General features: G+C 39.3%; 1 protein-coding gene across 2 annotated transcripts in view; it reads left to right on the top strand.

Annotated features, from left to right (window-relative positions):
• PLOD2 (procollagen-lysine,2-oxoglutarate 5-dioxygenase 2) overlaps positions 1-26,917 on the top strand; it is a 70,868-nt gene extending 43,951 nt beyond the window's left edge. The window contains exons 10-19 of one of the 2 annotated variants that reach the window (XM_019532959.1): positions 9,502-9,606; positions 11,468-11,593; positions 12,956-13,097; positions 14,711-14,773; positions 17,051-17,164; positions 17,597-17,662; positions 20,090-20,194; positions 20,661-20,807; positions 21,272-21,397; positions 24,873-26,917. In XM_019532959.1, the coding sequence (XP_019388504.1) occupies positions 9,502-9,606; positions 11,468-11,593; positions 12,956-13,097; positions 14,711-14,773; positions 17,051-17,164; positions 17,597-17,662; positions 20,090-20,194; positions 20,661-20,807; positions 21,272-21,397; positions 24,873-25,028 (1,150 nt within the window). In that variant the 3' untranslated portion in view covers positions 25,029-26,917. The remainder of the gene's footprint in view (positions 1-9,501; positions 9,607-11,467; positions 11,594-12,955; positions 13,098-14,710; positions 14,774-17,050; positions 17,165-17,596; positions 17,663-20,089; positions 20,195-20,660; positions 20,808-21,271; positions 21,398-24,872) is intronic. The other variant, XM_019532960.1, reaches the window with a different exon arrangement.
• Positions 26,918-27,444: the final 527 nt, after the last annotated feature.

Raw genomic sequence — 27,444 nt, forward strand, 5'->3', positions numbered from 1 at the left:
ATATCAGTCCCCTTTTTAAAAAAGTTCTTTGGGATTTGCTGATGATCAGCACTATATAATATCTTGTGGTGGTGTTATCATAATGATAAAATCAAGGATGAATTTTTATTGTGAGTTATGAAGCTTTGGACAGATCAGTTTAATAGAAAAGGAATCCTAAAAAGAATTATTTTGTTGACTGTATTGCAACAAAGGACCAAGATAAAGTCTGTTAGGATCAGCTAAGGGACTTGTATGGAAGGAATTATTGGAAGTACAGAATCATCATTCACGTATTGATATAAACACATAGGACAATCATATGAAGGAAAATTGGCAGCAAAAGAGGTGTTAGTTGAGTAATAGCCTGTGTTTTGATCTGGGGATGTCAAGCATGGTTTTGTTTTCAAATATGTTCTTTAATTTATTCCTCATTGCAGTGGTATTGTCTTTCATATTAAGTCAGGACTTTAACAGTCCAGTTCAAATTACAATTGAATGAAATTGAAGGACTAGGATACTCTTAAGTCGGTACCAAAGGATTTTGAGATACCAATTTGAACACAAGAAGATAAGATAATTTATCAAGGTTTTTGTACCTTTTTGTTTATGAGATATATCATGGGCTGACTTGAGTGTTAAATTGAGTAGACTAAACGCAAATTGATGGGTCCCCTTGTGACTCTGTATTGGAAGAAATATCAGTAGTCATCTCCACTTTTGACCTGTATAGTCTGTTATATTCATATTTCATTCTCTTTTGATATGACAGAGATGTGTTGCCTTTTTTGAAAAATCTATTGCTAATTTCCTCAGATATCAATCGAAATCAATTCAGTGTTGATAAATGTAGCGTTTAAAGGCCTTTTATAGAAAGAAAGGATTGAGTAACTTTAAATCTATTAATTTAAAATGGAATCTATTCCCGGAACAAAAAAGTTGGCATGATAAATATAAGCTATGCTGGCAAGTATACAAAATAAAAAATTATGGACTTAATATTGACATGGGATTTATGACACATTACATTCTGCCTGACATCTGATACACCAGATTACCTGCCTCAAGCTGACTACTTGCAATTCCTTCGCACGCTTCCCTCCCTCCCCTCACCCCCCAACACCCTTCTATCTCTACCCATTGTCTTCCAAACTGCAATTCATTTGCATTTTCACAGACTACTTGTTATACTTTAACTTCTTTTCTACCTTGGAGAGCACATAACAGTAGCAGAGTCTACTAATGCCTGAAGAACAGTGTTTGTTCCCAAAAGCTTGCAAAAAACTTTTTTCCAACTATTTAGTTGGTATAATAAAAGATATTGCATCTATATCTATAAGAACCTTGCCTGTGTATGTCTGCAGAACAACACGGCTGCAACTAACAATTACTTTTCAGCTTAGGATCATAGGACAGTAGGGCTGGAAGGGACCTCTACAGGTTACATTGTCTAGCCCCTTGCTCAGGCCAGGATCATTGCTGATTAACTGATCCCAGCCAAGTGTCTTCTCTTGAAAATTTCCAAGGATGGAGATTCCATAATTTCTCTAGCTCCTTTTCCATAAGCTGAACATACCTAACTCCTTCAACTTTTTCTTGTGCGACTTACCTTCCAGGCCCCTTTATCATTTTTGTTGCCGGCTTCTGGAACCTCTCTTAATTCTCCAAATCCTTTTTAAAATATGAAGCCCAAGACTGCAGGGTATATGGTAGAAGAGGCCTGACCAGTGCTGAGTAAAGAGGCGCTATCGCCTCCTGTGACTTGTATCTAATGCTTCTGTTGATCAGTCCCAAAATCACATTCACCTTTTATGCAGCTGTATCACACTGCAGACTTGAATAGAATCTGTGATTTATCAAGACTCTCAGATCCTTCCCTTTAGTGCTGCCACCCACCCATCTGTCACCCATTGTGTAGCTCTTTTCCTGATTATTCTTCCTAAGGTGTAGCACTTTGTCAATATTGAACTTCATGCTGCTAGTTCCAAACTAGTTTTCTAATCTGTCAAGATCTGTCTGAATTTCACTCCAGTCCCACAGTGTTTGTGGTCCTTCTCAGTTTCATGTTGCTTGTGAATTTGCTCAGGAAGCTTTATGTGCTAGCATCCAGTTCATTAATATACATGTTGAATAGCACTGGGCCGAAGACAGGCCCCTGTGGGACTTCACTTGAAGCTTTCTGCCATTCTGACCTGGATATTATTTTTGCCCTTTCCTCGTCGTGCCTATTGAGTCAGTTGCCTATCTGCCTTATAGTAGTTTTGTTCAGCCCAAGTTTTTCTAATATGTTTGTAGAATCATAGAAAGGGTTGGGAGGGACTTCAAGAGTTCATGTAGTCCAGCCCTCTGCTCAAAGCAGGACCTACTTTAACTATATCATTCCAGCCAAGACTTTGTCTAGCTAGGTTTTAAAAACCTCCAAGGATGGAGATTCCACAAACCGCGGGTAACCTTTTATAGTGTTTTACTACTTTCCTATGAGAGTTTTTTCCTAATATCTAAGCTAAACTTCCCTTGCTGTAACTTGAGATCACTGCTTCTTGCTGTTATCTGCCACCACTGAGAACAGTATAGCTCCAATGTCTTTGAAAATACCCTTCAGATAGTTAAAGGCTATTACAAAATCTCCTCTCACTCATCTCTTTTCCAGATTAAATAAGCTCAGTTCCCTCAGCTTCTCATAAGTCATGTGCCCTAGCCCGCTAACCATTTTTGTTGCCCTCTGCTGGACTCTCCATTTTGTCCATATCCTTCCTGTAGTGAGGGGCCCGAAATTGGACACAATACTCCAGATGTGGCCTCTACAGTGCTGAACAGAGGGAAAGAATCATTTCCCTCACTCTGCTGGCAGTACTACTACTAACGTAGCTCAGTATGCTGTTCGCCGCCTTGGCAACAAGGGGACGCTGTTGACTCATATTCAGTGTATTGGACTCTCCATTTTGTCCACATCCTTCGTGTAAAAAGGTGCCCAAAACTGGACACAGTACTCCAGGTCCACTGTTCCTCCAGGTCCTTTTCTGCAGAGCTGCTGCTTAGCCAGTACATCCCCAGCCTGTACTGGTACATGGGATTGTTGTGTCTTAAGTGCAAGACTTTTTGCACTTGTCTTTCTTGAACCTCCCTAGGCTTTCTTTCCATCCAGTCCTCCAGTTTGTTTAGTTCTCTCTGAATCCTAGCCCTACTCTTAAACATATCTATTACTCCCCTCAGCTTAGCATCATACACAAACTTGCTGAGAGTGCACTCTATTGCATCTTTGAGCTCACTAATGAAGATATTGAACAAAATTAGCCCCAGGACTCCACTTGATACCAGCTGCCAGCTAGACATCAAGCCATTGATTACTACCCTTTGAGCCTGACAGTTCAGCCAGGTTTCTGTCCACCTTAAAGTCCACTGATCTAACCTAAGCTACCTTAGCACGCTTGCAAGAATGTTGTGGGTGACCTTACCAAAAGCCTTGCTAAAATCATGGTATATCACATTCACTGTTCTCCCTGCATCCACAAAGCCAGTCATCTTGTCATAGAAGGCAATCAGGTTGGTCACCTGTGACTTGCCCTTGGTGAATCCATGTTGACTATTCCTAATCACCTTTTTCTCCTCCAAGTGCTTAGAAATAGATTCCTTGAGAACCTGCTCCATGATTTTTCTGGGGACTGAGGTGAGGCTGACCGGTCTGACCAGATCCTGTTTCTTCTCTTTCTTGAAGATGGAACTATATTTGCTCTTTTCCAATTGTCTAGGATCTCTCCCGAGTGCCATGAGTTTTCAGAGATAATTGCCAGTGGCTCTGCAATAACATTAGCCAACTTCTTTAGCACCCTAGGATGCATCACATCTGGCCCTATGGACTTCTTCACATCCAGCTTTTCTAAATGGTCCCTAACCTGTTCTTTCACTACTCTTGGCTGCTCGCCTTTTCCCCAAACTGTGTGTTGCCAGGTGCAGTAGTCTGGGAGCTGACATTGCCTGTCAAGACTGAGATAAAAAAGACATTATTTCAGCCTTCCCCTGTCAGTAGGTTGCCCCACCTATTTAGTAAGGTACCCATGCTTTCCCTGATCTTTCTCTTGTTGCTGGCATACTTGTAGAAACTGTTCTTGTTACCCTTCATGTACCTTGCTTGCTGCAACTCCAATTGCACTTTGGCCTTCCTGATTTCATCCTTCCATACTCAGGCAATACTTTTATGCTTATCTCTAGTCATTTGTGCAAGTTTCCACTTCTTTTAAGCTTCCTTTTTGTGTTTTAGCTCACTTGGTTTGCTAAACCAAGAGCTAGTCGTCTGCCATACTTGCTAGTCTTATGCATTGGGATGGTTCATTTCTGCACCTGCCATAAGGCTTTTTTAAAGTACAACTAGCTCTCCTGGACTCCTTTCCCCTTCAGACTAGCCTCCCAGGGGATCCTGCCCATCAGTTTCTTGAGGGAGTCAAAGTCTGCTTTTTTGAAGTCTAGGGTCTGTACTCAGCTGTTCTCCTTTCTTACTTTTGCCAGGATCCTTAACTCTATTATCTTGTGGTCACTGCTGTCCAAGTTACCACCCACTGTTACATTGCCCACTATTTCTTCCCTATTTGTGAACAGCAGGTGAACAGCGGCATGGCTTGTACTCTCTCATGCTTGGGTCAAGAAGTTATCCCCAACACTCTCCAAAAACTTCCTGGATTGCCTGCATACTGCTGTATTGCCCTCCCAGCAGATGTCACTGAAGTACCCCATGAGAACCAAGGCCTGTGATCAAGAAGCTTCTGCTAGCTGTTTGAAGAAAGCCTCATTCACCTCATCTTCCTGGTCTAGTGATCTATATCAAATACCCACCATTATATCACTGTTGTTGCTCTCCCCTCTGATCCTAACCCGTAGACTCTCAACAGGCCTGTCTCCAGTTTCAGGCTGGAACTCTGAGCAATCGTACATAAAAAGCAACTCCTTTTCTCCCTTGCCTGTCCTTCCTGTACAGTTTGAGAAAGTTATGCTGGGACCTTTCTCAAGCATTACTGAAGTCCAGATGCACTATATTCACAGCATTCCCTTCATCTAACCGAGTAGTTATTTGTCAAAGAAGAAGATCAACTTTTTGGATGTTATTTTGTTCTTAGTAAATCCATGTTAGTTACTTTACAATCAGCCTTTCCTCTTCCACATGACTGCAAATGGATTGCTGGATAGCTTCCTAGGTATTGAGGTGAGGCTAAGTGGTCTGTAGTTTCCAGGATCCCCTTTTTTTGGCTTTTTTAAAGAGGGGCATCATGTTGGGCCTTTTCTCTTTCTTTGATACCTTGCTTGTCTCCCATGACTTCTCCCACAACTTAACAGTGGACCCACAGCATCCTTGGTCTTTCTTTTCTGGCCAACATACTAATATACCCTCATAGGTTGGATCCAGACATGCAGGCACATGTGGCTTTGGCACTGCAAACCTCTTTGATTGCCATGAACCACATGAGTTGCACATTGAATGCACAGTGCTGCTGATTTGCAACATCAGGACACAATTTACTACCAGAATTTCCTGATAGCAAAGAAAAAACCTGGAAAAAAGCAGTGAAAACTATGTGAAAGTGGTGGGCACCAAGACAGACTCAGAGACAGGGGAGTAGGCAACCCTCTGTGTGCTGCAGAGCCCCTGCACTGAGGCATGCTGCACCTCAGTCAGCCTAGCTAGGGTGCAGTGCATCTCAGTGCGGGGGTCCACAGTGGAGCTCCTATGCTGAGGCACATGGAGACAGGGAAGCAATTCAGCCCAGGGCTTCCTGCTACCCTGTCTTGAGGCACCCTGTGCCTCAGCCAGCCAAGGAGTGGCTAGCTGGGGTGCAAGGTGCCTTAGCTAGCCACTCCTTGGTTGCCTCAGTGCACCCTGGGGCACAGGGTGCCTCAGTATGAGGGCTCAACAGTGCATGGAGATTGGGGGGAGGCAGCCCCGGGTTGTCTGCCCCCCACTCCCCTCATCTCCATGTGCTGTTCCCTGGCTGGCCAGGGTGCAGGGTGTCTCAATACAGGGGGTGGCTAGCCCCTCCTGTGGCACCTTGTACTGCAGCCAGCATCTCTCTTTCCCTCCCCTTCCCCCCTCCCATGCAACACATAGAGCAGTGGGACAAAGTGTCCTGCTGCAAAGCGCGCAGGCAGGGGCATGCAGCGTGGCACAAATTTGTGCCGCTATTTGTGTGGCTGCAAAAGCATGCCCCTGGTCATGTAGACCTGGCCTTATTGTCTTTAACCTCCTGTGCCAAGTGCAGCTCTTTCTTTTTTCTTGCCTTTCTGATTTTGTCCCTGCAGGTTTTTGCTATTTTTTGTTAAGCTTCCTTAGTGGCCTGGCCATTTTCTCACTGCCTGTGTGTGTCTTTTTTTGCATTTAAGGGCATCCTAGATGCTGCTTGTGCAGCTACATTGGTCTCTTGCTTTTCTTATACTTTCATCATTTCAGTAGTTTCTTGTTTGGCTTCCAATACTGTACCTTTTAGAAGCTCACAGCCATCCTGGGTGTCAACTTCCTTTAATCTGTCTTCCCATGGCAATATGCCTATTAATTCCTTGTCTCAAGTGAAATCCACCTTCTGGAAATTTAGCTCTATTGTCTTAGTGTGTTGTGGGCCTCATGTTCTTTCTGTCTCAGGATCTGGAATTGTCATATTGTGATTGCTTCCTTTCAAGTTGGCCATCACCTCCACATCCTCCACCAGTTTTTTCCTATTGGTCAGGACAGGATCCAATATAATTGATCGCTTAGTTGTTTCCTCAGCCTTCTGGAACAGAGAGTTGTCTTCCACACAAGTTGGGAATTGGCTCGACATTTTGTTTGGCTATATTATTCTTCCAGCTGATGTCCGGAAAACTGAAGTGTCCCATCAGGTGCACAACCCATGACTTTTGGATATATTTATCACCTTGAAGAATGCCTTGTCCACTTGCTCTTCCTGACTTAGTAGCCTATAATAAATCCCCACCATTAGATCAGTACTGTATCTTCCACCTTTCATCTTCACCCAAATGCATTCTGCTCTACTCTTTTCCTCCTGAACCGAACCCCAAATGTATGCATTTTTGATATACCAGGTGACACCACCACCTTTTCTCCCAAGTTTAACCCTTGATCTTGACATTCCAGTCACAAGAGCTGTCCCATGAAGTCTCTGTAATGCCAGTCGGGTCATAGTTATTTTCACAGGCTGTGGCTTCTAGCTTATCTTGTTATCTTTGTATACATACACTGGAAACATTTTGTGTTTTGATTTGCATGCTTCCTCTTTGCACCACTTGCTGTCCTGTGACTCCCTGGTCATTTCCCAGAGTTGAGCAGCTGCTGCTTCTGTTCTTGTCCCTTCAAGATTGTTGTTCTGGATTTGAAAATGGTTACAAATCCCCTTCAGTCTTCTCTTGTCTTCTCCAGACTAAAGAACCCTGGCTCTTTTTAGCTTGTCTGAGGCACCTAATCATTTTTGCTGGTCTGTGCTGGACTATTTTGAAAACATCCATATCCTTCTGGAAGTGCAGGGCCCGAAAGTGGCCACATTACAACAGGTAAGACTGCACCAGTGATGAATAGAGTGGAAGAATTACTTCCCTTGATTTGTAAGTGACACTCCTGTTACTACAACCCAGTATGCTGCTGGGTTTTTTGCAATAAGAGCACACTGTTCAGCTTACGTAACCCCTCAGGTCCTTTTCTTCAGTACTTCAGCCTAGCCAGTTATTGCCTCAGTATAGCAATCCATCCTTGGTGAATGACATATCCTACTTTCTCTAAGAGAAGCAAATTTCTGTTTGTATAATTCGCCACTGTTCTGCTGCATTTTTTATTGAACTGTGTTCATGTATGCTTGTATTTAGCCCTGTGAGTTCTAAGTAAAAAAAAAAAAAAAAATGTGTGACATTTATCATCTTATACATATATTGTACTATAACGTGTAATGTGTTGTTTAAATTCAAGTTTCCTTTTCCACAATGCACAAAGTACAATTCCCTTCTTTCTTGGAATCAGAAGCATAACTGATGGGATGGATGTTGTCCAAACTCACAAATTACATTTGTAGCATCTGTAAAAGGGAAGGGGGAACTGCTGCTAGGAAGCATACAGGTCAGCACCCCTCCCCCCACCGCCCTGCAACAACTCACCAAAACTCCCTAAGTGGATGGGATGGGACTGAGCTGTGGGTGGGTGGGGAGCAGAATCTGAGAGCAGGGCAGCTGGGGCCAGGGCTGAGATCTCAGGGTTGGATTGTGGGGCCATGAAAGCACAGGGCAGACCTGTGATCCACTCCCCATGCCCCTGCAATGGAGACTGGTTCCATAGGCAGGAGTGTGCGGGGAGCAGATCACAGCTCAGCCCCGGGCCCTGGCCCCATGCTGTCATGGTCCAATGATCCCGGGGTGTCCATGGAGACCACCCAGGACCCGTATAGGCAGGGTGTGCAGTCAGGTGGATGGGATGGGGCCATGGGTGGGTGCGGAGCAGCATCCAACTCCCAGCCACTGCTGCCTGCCCACCTGTGGCCCCATCCCATCCTCCTGGCCGCGTGCCCTGCCCGTGTTGGTCCTGGGCGGGTCTCCATGGAGACTCTGCCTACCTACTCCCTTATGTGTGTGTCCCGGTCCCCCCACCCCCCATTCAGTGCCTGCTTTAGATCGTCACATGTAGTACCCGTCTCAGACCAGTCAAAGCAAGTACCACTTGTGCCTTCCATCCCAGGCTGACCAGAGCAAACACCACAGGTGCTGGGTTTGGGGGTGGGATCCAAGGGCCCAATCCAGCCAGCTGGACTGACCCCACACTATTCATCCCATGGCGTTCATCTGCCTGCGGGACCAGATGAGTTTGACACCCCTGCTTTAAATGATTAGTTAGTTCAAATGGATCTGTATTTAAAGTTCCATTTTTTTTTTCCTCTTTTTTTCCTATTCATTATTTCAAATAACATCTTTCTGTAAGGGTATTTACCATTCCATTTCTGTATGGCCAGAGTTCATGGGTGAAATGTATTCTCATGTACATGCAGGTTCACCCACAGTAACTTATGTTCATTAGCAGAGAAGCCAATATTTTGAAGAGTGACTGCCTAAACTTAAGAACCCAAATGAAAGTAGCCTGAATTTTTCACAGATGTTGGGCACTTTCAATTTATAGTGAACTTAGTTAGAGTTGGCAGTTGCTTGACATTTTAACCAAAAGTAATGATTTCAGGAACTCAAATTGGCAAATTATGTCTACTTGAATTGGGTATTATTAACTTTTGTATTTCCTAGTGGAGGGAATATTTGTTTTTATAACTGGCCACATTAAGAAATTTGATTTATAACAAAAGATTAAAAAGTTACTTATTTTCTAGTACTTCAAACTTCTTTAAACTAAACAGGTCTAGTATTTTTATTGTGCTCATTTTAGAAGCTTTTGGAAATATGATACATTAAGCAAATATATATACGAGTAGATTGGTATTCTCTCCCTTCCCATCCCCAAATAAACTCTTCTTGTGATGAATTTACAATAGATTAACAGCTACTCTTTCTCTTTTTTAGGGACCTCTGTCGCCAGGATAAAATGTGTGACTACTATTTCAGCATAGATGCCGATGTTGTACTAATGAACCCGAAGACTTTAAAAATACTGATAGAGCAAAACAGGTACGGTTTATCTCCTTATGTTCCAGATTAAAGCGTTTCATTGTTTTCCTAAGTAGAAAGGACCCTCCAGGATTCTATTTATACTTTTCCCCCTTTTTTTGGCATTACGTTATTGGTTAAAAACAAAACAAAACAAAAAGGTCAACAGAAAAGCATCAACAGGGTCTCAGCATTTTCCTCTGCTTGGCAGGGTGGGCAGGGAAGGGAGGGTGTGGATAATATGGTTGTGAACTGTCTACTGCCTTTACCTTCCAAACTGAGTAGATGTTCACATAGGATGGAGCTCTTGTACGCACTTCAGCCTGTGTGAAAGTATGTTATCAGGAGACTGCTAAGCCAACAATAACTTTTAACTGTGAAACTAATCTTGACTTCTGCTTTTAGAATAATAGAATCATAGAAAATGAGGGTTGGAAGGGACCTCAGGAGGACATCTAGTCCAACCCCCTTCTCAAGGCAGGACCACTCCCAACTAGATCATCCCAGCCAAAGCTTTGTCTAGCCAGGTCTTAAAAACCTCCAAGGATGGAGCTTCCACCACTGCTCTGGGTAACCTGTTCCAGTGTTTTACTACCCTCCTAGTGAGAAAATTCTTCTTAATATCCAACTTAAACTTCCTTTGCTGCAACTTGAGACCATTGCTCCTTGTTCTGTCATCTGCCACCACTAAGAACAGTCTAGCTCCATCCTCTTTCAAACCCCCCTTCACGTAGTTGAAGGCTGCTATTAAATCTCTTCTCAGTCTCTATTTCTCTAGACTAAATAAGCCCAGTTCCCTTGGTCTTTCCTCATAAGTCATATCCCCCCAGCCCCCTCACCCTTTTTGTTGCCCTCTGCTGGACCCTCTTTACAGAAATCCCTTTTCCCATTGAGATCTGTAGGAAAGAAAATCCAATCTAAATATTGGTTACTAGAGCCTTTTGTAGGAGCCCCCTTGAGTGTGTGAAATCAAAAAATAAAACAATAATAATTTCAAAATTTTTCTGCAGCTATTTGTTGATATAAAATGGCAGAGAATAATAAATTTTATATACCATCTGGCATAACTGTATCTGCTTGGTAACACTCTAAAAAACATCATCTATAAGAAGCTCGAGAGCTAAGATTTTATAGTACATCGTGAATAGAAGAACTTATGCAGTTTTCTTTGTACAGTTGACAAATTTCAAATATTCTAAAGACAACTAAGTGGCAAAATTGCTTTCTTTTAATTGAACTAAGGTTTGAAATAAGAAACAAATTGTTAAAAGTTGTAAATGTGCAAAAACGTTCTTGTATGAAAGGAGTGATAGATTGTGCAATGCAAAAAACCCAGCCTTTGTAAAACAGAGTTACTAGCTGACAGAATTTAAATAGAAAATTGATTTGTTCTCTTCTATAGCCTTAGTCCCCTTCTTGACTTTCTTCTAAACTTCCATTCTGTTGTTTTTTCCATCTAAAACTATTCCCATAATTCATCATTTTTCTAGCCTCTCTTACAAAAATCTTTGGTAAGCATACTTAATGAACAACCTGTATTGTCATAATGTACTTTCTATAGACATTATTTTCCCTGTGTCTAAAAACTGAAAACGTGATGATTTATAGGGAACATTGACTAAGTGGTTTAATTCTTCTGTTTTGGTTTTTGGTCTTGGGTGGCGAAGGTTTAAAAATGACAGCTAAGGGGATTTTTCTCCTCTATCTCAACTGTAAAACTGCTGTTTCAAAGTTTGATGGTCCTTAGAGTTCATCTCACAAAGGAAAAGTAACAACGGCCAACAATATGGATGCAGCAAACTTAATTCGGATGTTATCTTCCAGCTGTTTTAATGCCAAATTGTCAAGCTCATTTTTATGACCCTTTTTTCCTTTTTTGCAGGAAGATAATTGCTCCACTTGTAACTCGTCATGGGAAGTTATGGTCCAACTTTTGGGGTGCACTAAGCCCTGATGGTTATTATGCGCGATCAGAAGATTACGTGGATATTGTCCATGGAAATAGAGTGTAAGTTATCTTAAGTCAATCACAGAAGTCAGATATATCTAATATACTTTCCTTGCTTCATAAATGTAAATATTTTCCCTCTGAATACATAATTACTGAACTGTTACCATTGGCTATATTGAGTTTCTCCAATAACACGGAATAACTTTTTTCCACTTTTTTAATGGTGGACTCTGTATAAGAGTTTTAGAAAATAGACAGTATTTATACAGCTAAAACCCATGTTTTTAATACAGTGGACTCTATATAAGGGACTTAATACAGTTTGTTTATATGATTATTTCTGGTCAGAGTAGGAAAATATACTGTTAGCAGAAACTGAAGGATTTGTAGTTTTTGTTTGTCATTGTCAGTTTCTACAAAGAGCAATTTCAGTGTCATTTTCATTTGGATCCCTTCTGAGGATTATTTTGTTTCATGGGCGATTTTGAACAATAACCTTTTTTGTTACAATATTATTCAGTATATATTGTGCCTTTTACATGTGTATCTTGGCTTAAAGCCAGAGCAGTTGTAAGATATTTTTATTTCACACAAAGTAAATTTACCACAAAAGTTATCTATTTCAAAATATTTTGAACCCAATCTCCATATGTCCCAATACCCTTTTATATTGACCTGACAGTGCAAGAAGGCTTTTCTGATAAAAGTGGTCTATTCTGTTGGTTCTATTTATTTTTATCCAGATCAGATGTATAGTGGTGTCATTTCTTCTGTAATATTTGCTACGAAGTATAGATTGAAGAATTGATATATGGATAGGAGAACAGAGTGAACTTTTTTCTCTTAGAGAACTGGATCTGGGAAACAGGAAATCTGCAAAGCAGTATATTGTACTAGTACTATAGAGATACCTATTTCTGTTGCTCTGGTTTACATAAATGCCAGCTGCAGTCAATGGGTATTAGTGTAAAGAGGTTAATTCAGCTGTAGGAAACTAGAATAGAATATTTTAACTAATATGAAATGTTTCACCTTTTTATGCTTCTGGCAGCATAACCTAATATTACAAACAATATAAAGGAATTTGATTGATAGCCTTGACCTGCTCTGAAAATAGACAGTATTTATACAGCTAAAATCCATGTTAGAGAATTTGGCCTTGTTTTCTTCATGATGATACCTCATCACAATTGAATTACTGACTTTATATAGGGTGTGGTTCCTTCAAGTCCAGCTGTAGTTCTTCAGATATCTTGGGAACTTTTTCACCGTGGTTGCCTTGAATTTTGTTTGGATTAGCCAATAAAAAACAAAATACTGATTTTTATTTTTATTTTTATTTTATCCTTTAAAAAATAAAATAAAAATTGTTGCTTTCCTTGTCTTTAAATGATCTTCTTTGATTTTTTTATTTTACAGAGGGATATGGAATATTCCATATGTGGCTAATATATACTTAATTAAAGGACAAACTCTCAGGTCAGAGATGAGAGAGAGAAATTATTTTGTTCGTGATAAGCTGGATCCTGATATGGCGCTCTGCAGGAATGTCAGGGAAATGGTAAGGTCTGTGTGTAATGGCTTGCTTTTAAAAGGATTTCTTGAAGGCTTTTTTGTGCATCATGCAATACTTGATTTACTAAAGCTTTAATTGTTATATTTCCTATTAAAAGTACTAGCCAATTTTTGTGGGAAGTTAACAGATTTATCGTGTATTTCTGCATATTATTGAATAGTTCACTGGGCCACATGATGATACTTATTTAAGTATACTTAACAGTTATATATACATTAAATCATCATGTTTGTTGCGACAGTTGTATATTCTAAAAGATACCTCATCAGCCCTCCTGTTATATTTATAATTTATACATTTATATATAACACTATTGTATATAATCTAAATATATGATTAATAACTACATAAGAACCATTTATACACACAATTTAGAACCTCTGACAAAGTTAAGGGAAACACCGTGTTTGCATATTTAAATAACAGCACTTTATATTTGATGACTGAAGATGTAAATACAAAAATTGTAAGTCATTTTCAGAATGTGAATAGTTTTATTGAAGTACAGAAATGATGTGTGTATTCTCCCTAGACCAGGGTGGTCAACCTTCAGCCTGCAGGCGAGATCTGGGTCCTGGTGTTGCGTCGTCTGGCCTGTGAGCTCTCCTCAGGTCTGGAAATTTGGCGGCAACAGTGCCACCACTCGCCTTCTTTGGCCAAAATTTCTGGACCTGTGGAGGGCCCTGGGTACCCAATCCCAGTGTGCACGGCTGGGTGGGGGCAGCACCAGGGCCCAATCCTAGCACACATGAGTAGGGGGAGGGGGTGGCACTGGGTTCTAGGGCCCAACTTGGGCATGCAGGGATGGAAGGGGATCAGGCCCTGTGAGGCTTTATCCTGGCTTGCAGGGCTTGAACAGGACCCTCCAGCCCATGAGGCCAAAACCTTGAGCATCGCTGCTCTAGACAAATTCAAATTTTACTAAGATTTACTCTGTGCTGTTTTCCATGCTAAGTTTTCAGTGATATAAGAAGATTTATATGCATTACAAGGGTATAAATATGTAAAATCCATATTTGTACTGATATTTACACTAGTTTCAGAGCAGAAACAAGTAAGAGCTAAACCAGAGTTATTTCCAGACACTATAGCATTGAAAAATAATTTGCTGAATTGAACAAGAAAAGTTGGCAAGTATTCATTTTTTATTCCCTCTGCAGTAAGGCATGATTTTGTTTGTCTGTCTTGGTTCTGCAGAATGGCCCAATCAACATTCTTTTGTTTTCAGCCCTTTCAGTGCCCATTATTGTAAACTATGCTTCTGACATGCTTGTGTTTTGAACTAATTTGACTCTGGCTTGTTGCAGAATTGCCTTCTCTCATTCTCTTTCTCAGCCTGTGCTATAGGATGGTGTGGTATGTGCTTGTTTTTGTATTGCAGAAGCTAAACGAAGAGGCTGGTGAATACAGCTTTAACATGTACATGACGAGCTTTGCTTGGTGTTGCATGCTGTCCATAAAGGCTTTTTCAGAATATCAGCTTTAGACCAAAAAGGCTGCTATTTATTTAATTTAAATAGGAAACCTAATACATAATCTGACCAAGAGAAAGAGACCATGCAATGGTCAACTGATGTGATACTTCTCCTTCATTTTAGACTTTACAAAGGGAAAAAGACTCCCCTTCTTCGGAAACATTCCATATGCTCAGACCCCCAAAGGTGTTGCTTTATTTATTTTATTAATTATTCTTACATACAGTACTATTTTACCAGAGGAACATCTTTCTCCTCTGTCCATTTATCTTACTATCACATTGCTTTATCATTCTCTTCAATATTCAAATTCAAATTTTCAAAAATGGCTTATGACTTTGGGTGTCTAACTCAAGATAGCTTTCCAGAGTGAGTTCTCTTAGGGCTAGGAAGCAGATGAGCTGTGCAGTGTGTATGTCACAACATGCCTGATCCACCTGATCCACTTCACTGATTGAAACACCCAGAATACACAATTTGTCCTGTCCTTGATGGTGCAGAACAAGGAGTGATGTGATCTACCTACTTTCCCTGTTCAACAAGACTTGTCTCATGAGGTGGCAGGGGGGTTGGTCTGGCAGAGAGGAGAACCCCATGGTTGCCACTTAAAGAGGCATGCTGAGATTCCCTGGGAGATTTGCCTTTCTGTAATTGAGGAAAGTGGGAAGGTGCTCTGGGGGTCAGAGAACAACCAGAGCAGCCACCCAGGGTGGCTGGAGAGTAGGAGCAGCTCAGGGAGAGCTGATAGCTGCCACAGAGCTAATAGATGTCTGATTCAGTAAGGAGGCAGAGTCTATTGCACCATTTTCACCACTAATATTCCTTGGGTGTGGCGCAACAAAAGGAAGTGATGTGTATTCGCCTGCTGTTTGTACTAAAACCTTTTATGGCAGCACAAGAGACATGTCAGGTGACATCTGTTTCTGTTAGTGTTTCTTAAAATCAGGTTGCTTTATAAATGGCTCATATTTTGCACCCAAAATTGACTCAACCAAAATCAGCAATCACTTTTGAAGAGTTTAAGCTAGTGTATTTCAAATAATGGCTGTCTCAATGAAATGGGAAAAAAAAAGGTTTCAGGAAGTGAGAAACCATGGTGTGGTATGACACTGTGACCAGTGGACATCCTTTAAAAATTCTTTATTGTCCTCCATGCACGCTACCCGTTTTAAATGCATTTTCCCATTGTAAGTAAGAGGGAAAGCTCTGAAAATACTTTCAAGTGTCCCTCCCCTTCATACAGGTTGATTTTTGTGTTTCTCTAGACTATGCTGGTGTAGTACAAAAATAAAAATGGTGCAAGATGATAGTGACTTGGGCCTGGTGCATTTTTATTATATAGGGAATTATTGAAACAAGTTGTTTTAGAACTCCCCATCTTCCCCCCACTCCTTTGCAGCTACTTGATAAGGGTCAAGAAATGAGCACATGTTGAACTCATTTGTTAGCTTGCTGGCAATTTAACAGTTTTTTCAGACCTTAATATAAGATACTAAATATGAGAAAACGAGTGAGAAGGACTTGCTGTATAATAATGCAGACCTAATATATAGAAAAGCTTATAAAATGGATGCTTTAGCAGGAAAAAAAACAAAAAACAAAAAGTCCAATTTCTTGATAGTATATGTATTTTCTGCTAATTTTCCTCCAGGAAGCTCCATTAATATTTTTAACTTTTATTTATGAAGCAATTTGGCAACACATTTAATTTTTCTTCCTTATCCTATTGAAGTGCTCAGATGTTGCCTGTCCTTATCGCAATCCATAATGCACATTGTATGTTCAGATGCATGTATTGTATTTCAGGTCAGTTCACCAACGAGTTAATTAATACTTTGAAACAATGCAGAACTTTAATATTAGGTGTCCTGGTGCTGCCTCATCTGTTCTTTCAAAGTTCACTTATATCACAATTTAAATCAGAATCCCAGATTTTGTCATCACTATTTTCCTGAGAAAGAGCCTTTCATTTTATTTGTGTACAAACAGGTATTTCCAGTGTTCTGAGCACTTAACATTGTCTTTTTAGGTTACTGAAGGAAAAAAACTATTACCTTTTGTTTTCCTTTTCTAATGGCATGTTTTTGCACTATTATAAATGTATTGGTCTAATTGGTTAGAAAATAAATGTCATTAAAAATTTTTTTAGCAACATTTAGAAAATTCTATTAGAATATTTGTGGAAAATTTAAAAAATTTCTAAACATGTCATTGTGGATTACAATAAAGCATGTCTAGGAACTAATAATACTGGCTGTGATCAACATCAGTCCTTTGAGGGTTAAAAGTATTAAAATCACAAACGGTCAAAATGTGTATGTATAAACAGGTGTGTACAATATATCAATATATTGTGAACCTATACATTGTGTTTTTTAATAGGAAAAATGAAAAGCTAAATGTTATTCTTACTTTAAGTAGTACCATAGACATTTCTAACATTACTTTCTTTGTTTGATATAGGGCATCTTTATGTACATTACCAATAGACATGAATTTGGAAGACTTATTTCAACAGCCAATTACAATACCTCCCACTACAACAATGATCTCTGGCAAATTTTTGAAAATCCTGTGGTATGCATTTCATTGTATATGAAGCTATTATTGGTTTTTACAAACCACTATGTACCAATATACTATGTATATATAGATATAAAATTTTTAACGTCTAATTGAATATCAAAGTGCTACAAATCTGTTGGTGTCCACCCTTAACAACAGGTCAGTGATGCCATATTATGCAAAGCATATAACTGAAAATCTGATAGAAGAAATGTATGTGTGTAAGAAATGTGGCTGTGAAAAGCCATGCTTCTTAAAAAGGAGGGTCTAGAGTTAATTTGTAGATATACATGAAAACCTGTAATTTTATTTAATGGTCTGAATACAAAAATAAATGTAAAGGAATTAAAGTATTAGCATACTTTTCAGCTTCTATGCAGCTGTGTTTAAATTTTTAAAAATGTTCAAAATGAGCTTCTAATTTATTCAAATAATTCTTTTCAGGACTGGAAGGAAACATATATAAACCCAAATTACTCAAAGATCTTCACTGACCAAATAGTGGAACAGGTTGGTTGCTAATAATACTAGCATGAGTTGCACAAAAAAACAGATGTTTTATTTAACATCTTTGATGTTACAGTAAATTGGCATAGAATAATTGTTTTAACAGCCGTACCACAGAGCTATGATCATAGAGCTGTGGAGATTTAGAGGTCTGGATACAAAACTGGATCTTGCATTGTGAAATTCCTTACAGTTGAGCTTAGCAAGACTTGTGGTTTTTAGTAGTTAGATGGGAAATGTCAAAGGAAAACCCAGATACAAGAGAACACGGTGCTTATGACTCATTGGGAACGAGGCTCTTCTCCTTCCTGAATTGTTGCTGAGCCAATACCCCAGAATATTGCTATGGGACAGTATGGATGGAAGTACTGTTTTCCAAATAAATATTAAAACTGATGTGGACTGCACTTGAGATCAAAATAACCACACATTACAGCAACTTAAATAGTCTATTGCCTGAGAAGTTGATAATAATCACTTAGTTCATTCCAGGACTGAAGTCCTGTTCCTGTTGATGTCACAGCAAAGCTTCCATTAATATCAACAAGGCCCCTTTCATCCCACAAGTTAACGTGGTCATTATAGGGATTCTCTTCCTTCCACCTATAGAGCATCTAAATTGACTTAAGTGCCTCAGTACAATTTTATTCCACCTTATTCAAGTTGCTGAAAATCCATAAATTCACCTACTTTTGTCGATGATCATCTGACACTTGAGTGAGATGCAAGAAAAAAGTGGGGAGAAGACCAGCCCACCTTTTGTTGTGTGGAATAGAATCACAAGTGGGTGATAAGTCTGCTTGCATACCTAATAAATGGAGTAGAACCTGGCCTTATTAGACTACTGCATATTCCTGATAGCTGGAGTTCTATTTAGTGACTTTTTTCAGAGTTTAGCTTTATATGCCAGTACCACTTTGGTGAAGAAGGTTTTTCAAAATTGGTAATCATGGACCTAAATATATTCCTACTAAAATCATTACCTGCCAACTGCAGGAGAACTTATAAAGAGGTCAATTTATAAGAAGAAATGAGATGTTTAAATAGGTTGGCAGGAGAAGTCTAGGGCTGTGATTGCTAGACCATATTGGAATATATTTGGTCCAGTTGGAAGACTTCAGAGTTGATTTAATTATAACATGTATGAGACCCTAATAAAATCAAACCTAATGATATGGGAAGTCTAAATATGCATAGGAAGATAAGGTTTATTGACCCTTGAATGTTATTGTACAAACTTTTACCATAACTTATTTGTCTTCAAGTGATGTTGACAGTAGTTTCAAATTGATAAGAACTCTGTAGGAGCTGCTGAGAATATGATAGTGTTGAAATGCTTATTTGTAGAACTAATACATCGTTGTATAGAATGGAGATACATTTTAAAAGGTATTTTTGAAAGATGGCACAACACATATTTGTCAGATTTAGTGCGGTCTTCCTGATGACATTAAATTGAGGGATGGTGAGCATAAAATGTAAGATTTTATTCTTGCACATATTGTGGTGGGGTGTTTCCTGCTGTTAGGGATTTATTGTATGTCTGTTTTCTTTCTTTCTTTTTTTTTTAAAGAGGGAGTGATGGCTGCTGTTCTGGAAGTTCTTGGGTTCTCACCTCAGTCGTTGCCCCCACTGGGACAAACTTTCCCCAGTGTACTCTATCCACATTATCCAATAACTATTAAATATAAAGGGAAGTTTCTCAGCTTCAAATGGAGCACTGAAGAAGGGATTTGTAGGATGTGTAACCTGTGGTGTGGTGGTTGGAGCACTGTGCTGGGAAGTTAGAAAGGCTCAAATCTCCTCTGGATAGTTCCCTGGCCAGTGAATTGCTTAATAAGCATGTAATAAGATAGGTACACTTACACACCTACACTGCACAGTTAATATAAGCACGAGCTGTGCAAAAGTGCCAAAACATATTTATGTTCAGGGCAAGTACTATTTAGGAGCTCAAAGGATAATAGAATTTTGTCCCATCTCTGATCTGTCAGCATTTATTTAAACTTTGACTTTCACTTTCAGTATTTCTTTTCTCGTCTCAAATTTTAGTTTAAAGGGAACCTAGGGGAGAAGCCAAATGTAATGGTAACAAAATCTACAAATATTTTACAAGGGGATATGTTGGGATCAGTTATCTGTTTAAAAAATTGTGAATGTTACACAACCTAAAATAATTAACGTTTTGTAAGTTGAAGAGGTACTGTGTTTTTCCATAGTAGTTAGTTTTTACTTCCAATCAAAATGCAGTTATGGGTCAAAAAATTATTTCATTACTTCAGTAGGCCTCAATTCTGACCTGGTATGCAAATAGTGACATTCTGTTAGTGACCTGTATAGCACATTATTGTGTTTAACTGTTAAAAATAATAAAAATGATCACAGTAACAAATGATTTCTCACTGATGAGGAGGCGGATGTTTTTTATAGCCATGCCCAGATGTCTTTTGGTTTCCCATATTTTCTGAAACTGCCTGTGATGAACTGGTAGAAGAAATGGAACATTATGGACAGTGGTCAGGAGGAAAACATAAGGTAAGCCTCACTTTTTGTGAGCAAACCTGGCAAATAGCAAGCAGTTCCTTGTGAATTTTAGTATTCTCAGTAAAACTCCTTGATTGGAATGTACAGTATACCTGCTCTGCCACTACTGAGCACTGAGCATGTTTTGACTTTGCAATTATTTATTTATTTATTTATCGATGTAGCCAAGCTAGTTTTAAACTTAGAGGAACTCAGTGTGGGTTACCTGCTTGGGTATGTGCTAAACTTCTCAGGTGGGTCTTGCAGTCTGCTCCAAGGTCTATACTGCTAATACTACACTGATAGCAGTATTTGAGCTAGCTAGTTTAAAGTGATCTCAGCTATGCCTTCAGGAACAGTGGTCCCATATCTTTATGTCCATACTTCTGCAGTTTTTTCAAACAGATTGTAACTTGAATTATATATGTACCAGAAAACTGCTTCTCCTGTTTCAAAGCCTGTGTTGGTTTTACATCAGGATAGCCGTATATCTGGAGGTTATGAAAATGTCCCAACTGATGATATTCACATGAAGCAAATAGGATTGGATAATGAATGGCTGCATTTCATTAGAGAGTTCATTGCACCAGTAACTCTAAAAGTCTTTGCTGGCTATTATACCAAGGTAAACATGTCATTATTATGTTAATTAATAGTTCCAAGTAGATAATTTACAGTGAATATATTTTTAAAATTAATCCTAACCTTTCCTCTCTTGGACAAAGAGAAAGTTGTACTTAAATAATATAAGATGACTGTCAAATCTGTACCTTGACTGAAAATTATAAAAACTTGAGCTATGTTGCCTCATTTTTATTAGTCAGAGAAATGCAATATTGTTGTAATAGCTTCTGTTGCTCTTTGAGAATATTAATGACTGGTAGTGTCCAAGTGATGTTGTATCCATGATCATCCAGGGAATTATGTAAGAGGCAAAGATTTTTTTGTGGGTGATGCCTTTATTAGACTAATTGGTTGGGGTAGACTTAATAGACTTAATGAAAGGTTTTGAATGTCAAGCTTTAGAATGCAAAATACAAATTCTCCCACTGATTAGTATTCCTTTGGATTACCATGCATTTGTTTCAGGGACGTGCATTGCTGAATTTTGTTGTAAAATACACTACTGACAGACAACGTTCCCTTAGACCTCATCATGACTCCTCTACATTTACGATCAACATTGCTCTAAACAAAGTGGGAAAAGATTTTCAAGTAAGTCTGGCACTTATTCATTCAACTAAAAATTGCTAATTTTGATTTATCTTTCCCCTAATCATTTCTGTGGTTGGATCCAAAAAAATGTAGTTTGGATCATGTGGATGAAGAAAAGACAGCATAGATTGAAGGATGAATTTTTTGGACTTTGTGGGGGGGATAACTAGTAAATTTGCTGAAAAATAATGTATTGGAAGGTCTGAAACTATTTGAAATTGGGTTGACGTTGCCAAATTAGGTTGAAAAATGCAGGAGAAAATTAAATACTGAGATGTTTTATTTCAGTGCATTTTAAGTAAGATAATTGATTTCAGAAATAACAATTTGGACCTTTCCAAAACAGATCTTTTTAGATCTTTATTTCAAAATGACATTTTGAATTTAGTATAGTGGGAATGTTGTAGCTATGATTCTCAATGAAATGTCTGAGGGGCAAGGACTTTTTGAGTTTTCTTATTAGTCCAATTGTATAATTGGGAGAGCTCTGGGAATCTGATCAGAAGTACACTGAAGGAGCACTTGTCAGGACTTTGTGGCTCACAGGAGTCTCTGTAGCTCCCTCCCCACCTCCAACTACGTGCTGTTACTGTTGCACCCCACCACTCTAACACTGCTCACCTCGCAGGTAGGCAGTAGGGCTGTGTGAAATTTCACTGTGTTTTGTTTCAAAGCTGTTTTGATATGTTTTGAGCTTGAAACAGTGAAATCAAAATAAAACAAATGCCTTCGAAACAGCTTCAAAATGAAATGAGGGCACTCGAAACATTAAAAACATTTCAAAAGGTTTTGAGTTTCAAAGCCAGGCTTACTTGGTTTCAGCGCTGGTCCCAGACAGCAGGAGCAGCCTCCTGTGAACCTGGCAGGGCTCGCACCCTGTGGACGGCTGCAGGGCTCTGCTAGATTCCTCTTGGGAGTGCGGGGGGCCCTCGATCTGCCTGCTGGATCACAGGAGGCTGCTCCTGCTGCCTGGGACCGGTGTTGGGTGCAACCAACACCCAGCACTGGAAAGCTTGGTGATGTTGCTGGCTGCAGCCAGGAGCAGCAGTCTCCTGTGATCCAGCAGGCAGATCGGGGGCCTGTCCGCACCCCCAGAAAGGAGTCCAGCAGCCCAGGGAGGGGCTGTGCCAGATTCCTCTTGGGAGTGCGGGCCCCCAGTCTGCCTGCCAAATCACAGGAGGCTGCTTCTGGGACCTGTGGTAGCACCAATGTTCCTGGTACTGGGTGCAGGCTGCGCCCAGCACTGGTCCTAGGCGGCAGCAACAGCCTCCAGTCATACGGCAGGCACATCAAGGGCCCCCTGCACCTCCAGGAGTCCCGCAGCCCTTCTGGGGGTGTGGCCCCCGGATCTGTCTGCCAGATCACAGGAGGCTGCTGCCACTGGCAAGTGACAGTTTTGCTTGTCAGCACTTTGAAGGTACAGTTTCCCAGAACCCTCTGCACCTATCTCTTCGAAACTTGGCAGGCTTCAGGCCCTCAGAAGGGGTTACCATTCCTGCACGTTTCATCTGAATCAGGCTAGAAATGACAAAGTTATAGGCAGTTTTGTGCTTTCCCACTGTAGCCTATGGGCGAAATGTTGGAACAGTGTTGAAGCAGTTTTGACGAAATGAAACGGAACAATGCTTTTGAAGCCAAAGGAAATGCTGTTCTGTTGAAACAGAAGTTGAAGCAAAACAGCGCTGTTCTGCACAACCCTAGTAGGCAGACGGTACTCCTTACTTGGGGGTCTGTGCTAGGGTAGAGGGATGTTGGGAAGATAGTTTAAAAAGGGATAATAAGTAACTTGAAAATGAAACTCAACACTTTGTTTTGGGCAGAATGAAATATTTGTATCCATCCAAAATCAAATTTTTAATTTTATCTCTTCATTTAGATAAACTTTTTCAAATATTCAAAACTGATATTAAAAGCTAGCAGCTACGCATCCCTGCATGCTGTAGCACATGGAGCTTTACTTTCATTTTTCCCTTCAGAAGCTGGTAACAGCAACTGCTGTTACTGTATTTCTTCTATTATAACACTCCCCTCCTCCCAATTTTGAAGAAAAGTGCATATTGTAAGCAAGAGAATATGGTAATTAGGACTAAAATCTGGCCTTGATTACTTACTCTAAGTAAAGCAGCTTGTTTAATTTTTACCCACTAACGCAGTGATTCATAGGAACAGCTGCTTCATACATACTCGTGTGCTATGATACTCTGGGGTACTTTGAGATCCTTTCAAAGGGCCCGGGATTTCCTGGGGTCAAAACATGCCCCCATGCTACAAAGTAGCAGCGTGGAGAATTTCTTCTTGTGCCATGTGTCATGCCAAAGACAGGTCTGCGGCGCCACACACTGCACATCCACAATTGTCTGGACATGCCCAGGGATCATTCTGACCTGTTGTGGTCTTTCTGAGTTGTTTGCAAGAGAAAAAGCTCTCTTTTTTTCACTACAGAAAAAAGGAGAGAGAACTTGCGACCCAGTGTTTTCTGAAGGGGGCTCAGGTCTATAGAGGTTGAGAACCGCTGCACTAAGGCATGTAATACCTTCTGTAGGCTTATGCTTGAATGGTTATGAAACCTGCTTCCCTTAGAAACTGTTATTCCTGTTCAAGAGCTCTGATTCAGGAAAGCAATTAAAATGTGATTCAGTACTACCTGAGCTAAATTGCTTCAGCTCTAACCTTGGGTGAGGCAAAGTTAAAAGTTGGTATAGGTTTCCTACAAGCCTGCACTCATGGAGCAGCTGAAGTGTAGCAGCTGCTCTGTGCTCCTGAGCAAGTTTGCCCACCCTTTCCCCTCTCCCTTCACATATGCCCGCTTTTGAAACTGCTCTCAATGAATGTTTGTTCATTTCCTTAGGGCAGGGGTGCTCAAGCCCCAGTCTGTGGGGCAGATTTTGCCCATGGAGTTGTCATCTGGCCTGCAAGGCTCCCTGCAGGTCCAAAAATTTGACAGCGGTTGTGATGGCCGCTCCCCAGCTGCCAAATTTCTACACCCATGGGAGCCCCATGGGCCAGATAGCATTGCCCTGCACGTGGGGCTCAGTACAGATGCACAAGGCCAGGAAGAGGTAGTCCAGAGCCAATTCAGGCACATGTAGGCTGGATAGAGGCAGCATCTCAGAAGCATGGGGACGAGAGGAGTTAACACGGGGCCTAAAGACTGAGCACCACTGCCCTAGTCTAATGTGATAACACTTTTAATAGTGTTACTGAAAGGTGGTGTAGGTACAAATACACCATTGCATCTAGTTAAAGGAGCTGCTGGTTGGTTGTCAAAGCAAAATAGACTAGACTTCACCATTGCTGCCACAAGTACAGCACCAAAGACAACATCACTAAGCAGCCTTAGCAGTAATAGCTAATAAACTTCTGTCGTTTAATAATCTATTAATAAAACACTTTCTATTTCAATAACAAAATCCCTGTTTGTAAATGCAGTTTTAAACCAAACTAAGCTCTTTTTTTTCTCTTTCTTTTGTGACAGGGAGGTGGGTGCAAATTCCTTAGGTACAACTGTTCCATTGAGTCGCCCAGAAAAGGATGGAGTTTCATGCATCCAGGAAGACTTACTCATTTACATGAAGGACTTCCCATTTTAAATGGAACAAGATACATTGCAGTATCGTTTATTGATCCTTAACTTTTTAATTTTTTTCTGCCATTTCGAAGCCAGTGTTTGGTTCTTTGGCGCACATACTTATTTATAGTTTTCCTCCAAGAAGATAGCAATGGTGATGAACGAAAATGTAAATTGCTTCCTATAGACAGCATCTTTACTTTGGACTAGAAGATTGAACAATAAAAACAGCTTTACAATTGTTGGGAGATTTTCCAAAAGTCTTTTCTGAGCCTTAAGTCACAAAGTAAGACTATCCTGCTTATTTCTCCATTTTTGCTGTCTTGTGGAGCATGGTAGGAAGGGAAAATGGAACTACTTTTTTAATGAATCAGTTTTTCTGTTACAGCAAAAATTACTGGATGATTTTATATCTAAATTTTTTCTGGTTTTCCTTCAGTAAAGTGAAACAGCTGAATTTGTTTGGCATTCATATTTTAAAGATACCAGTAGAAAAGCATGTAGCACTAGTATCAAGTGAATCCCAGTCCCCAGCAAAAGTGAATAAAATTTTTCATTTAAGTAAAAATTATTCATGTTGGTGGCTACTCAATGAAACCCCTCAGTTAAATCTTTTTTAAAAGTTTTGTTCATATAATGTACTAAAATGCATCTCCTCTGAAAAGAAATATGTGCATTGCTGAAAAGGAAAGTGTGCACTTCTATGTAATATTGCAAAAAAATTTTAAAGAACTCATCCAGTTAAAATGTTACTTCTCTTCGCCAAGTGTCCTTCAATTGAAATGAGGTATTTTTGTAGATGTACCAGATCAACACTAGAAAGCAGAATCCTGTTTTCAAAGCATTGGTAAGGAAATATCAGGATGTTTTGTAAACACAATTTTCTATTCTTATTTAAAGTTACTTGAATTTTATATCAGGAAAATGAAGTTGCAAAAGACTCTTTTTATGAACCTAAGTGGTTTGACTTGCCATATATAAAGGAATCAATTTTAAATATTCCTACTGTATCTACTGTTTGTAATTTAAAAAAACCAAACTTGAAACAACCATTAAACCATGAAGTCTAAGGTGCCAAAATAGTATTTTTAAAAACCATGTGAGCTTGTGAAAAATAAATGGTAATTTTAAATTAATATTAGTTTTCTTGTGTATTTTAGTAAATTTAGCACATTGCTATTTTTGGTACGTACTTCTAGAAAATGTGTTGTATTTAGTGACTTATACATTTAAAGGAATTTATTGTGCGTTGTGATGTGCATGATCACAAAGTTTTCTTTTAATACCCTGTATGTTCGCCTCTGTTTCTATTTAAATTATTTCTCTCATTGGTTAACGCTTAAGTCTTGATCAAGATAGGCAATATTTGAGAGCTTAAGCAGTAATATACTTGGATGCCATGTACTACAGTAACACTTCTAAGCAGGTTACTTAGTGATGTAAGTAACAATTCTTTCTTCTTTGCACCTGACTGATTGGGTGCTAATATAAATTAAGTAAAATATAAGAACTCTAGGACTGTGGAGCAGTGAGTTAATTATTTTTAACACCAGGTTCTTTTGTTCCAAATTTTCATTTCCCTTCTTAACATTGTACCTTTATTTTTTTTCCACTGCAAGCAGATGTTTACAGATTGCAGAAATACATGTTTGCATTGCATTTCTTGACCTATATGATATCCATGCCTACATGTATCTTTAGCTGACTGATATTCTTTGGACTAAATTTGGACTGAACTTCTAAAAGCTATGAAATTCAGAAAATCTCCAGGGTATGAAAGCAGTCTTTGTTAACCATCTTTTTTTCCAAGTATTTGCTTGTGGTCTGTTTAGGCTACCATAGAACAGAATACTCCTTTACTGTGTGGTCAGTTTAATATAGGTCAAAGTACTGAAGCATTCTTTATTAAGAAATACTTGAAAACAGGACAAAATAAAGTTGTTTGTAAACTATCTTTTTTCATAATAATCTGTGGATCATTTTTATATAATTTTATATATAATTTATAATTTTATACTTCTATCCTATATTGTTTCCCCTTAATTAGATTATTTGGATTCTAATTATTTGAAGACACTTTTTGTTTCTTTGTTTAAATTTTTATATTTTCATTCATTAATTCAGTCTCTCAGTTATAATGAGCTGTTTCAGTGACTTCATCTTGCTCAGACTTGCATTGCTAAACTCCTCTCCCTTGTTATTTCTTTTGATGAATCATTTATAAAGATTACTGAGTCCCTTTCAGGCATTTAGAAATATGTACAATTATGAGGGGGAGAGTAATATTTTTTTCTTTTTTTACTTTTTTTTTTCTATTTTTTGGAATTAACTAAATAGTGAAGAATAGGTTAATCCCTATGTGCATTAAAGTCCCAATATGGATATGTTTGGTCTTAATAATGGATTTAGATATTTTTACTAATAAGAAATTAAGACTGTAAAGTATACCTTGAAAGATGTTCTGAGGCTCTTAACATCA

The sequence above is a fragment of the Crocodylus porosus genome, unplaced genomic scaffold, assembly GCF_001723895.1.
Source record: "Crocodylus porosus isolate Cpor-Errol unplaced genomic scaffold, CroPor_comp1, whole genome shotgun sequence".
Classification (NCBI taxonomy): domain Eukaryota; kingdom Metazoa; phylum Chordata; order Crocodylia; family Crocodylidae; genus Crocodylus; species Crocodylus porosus.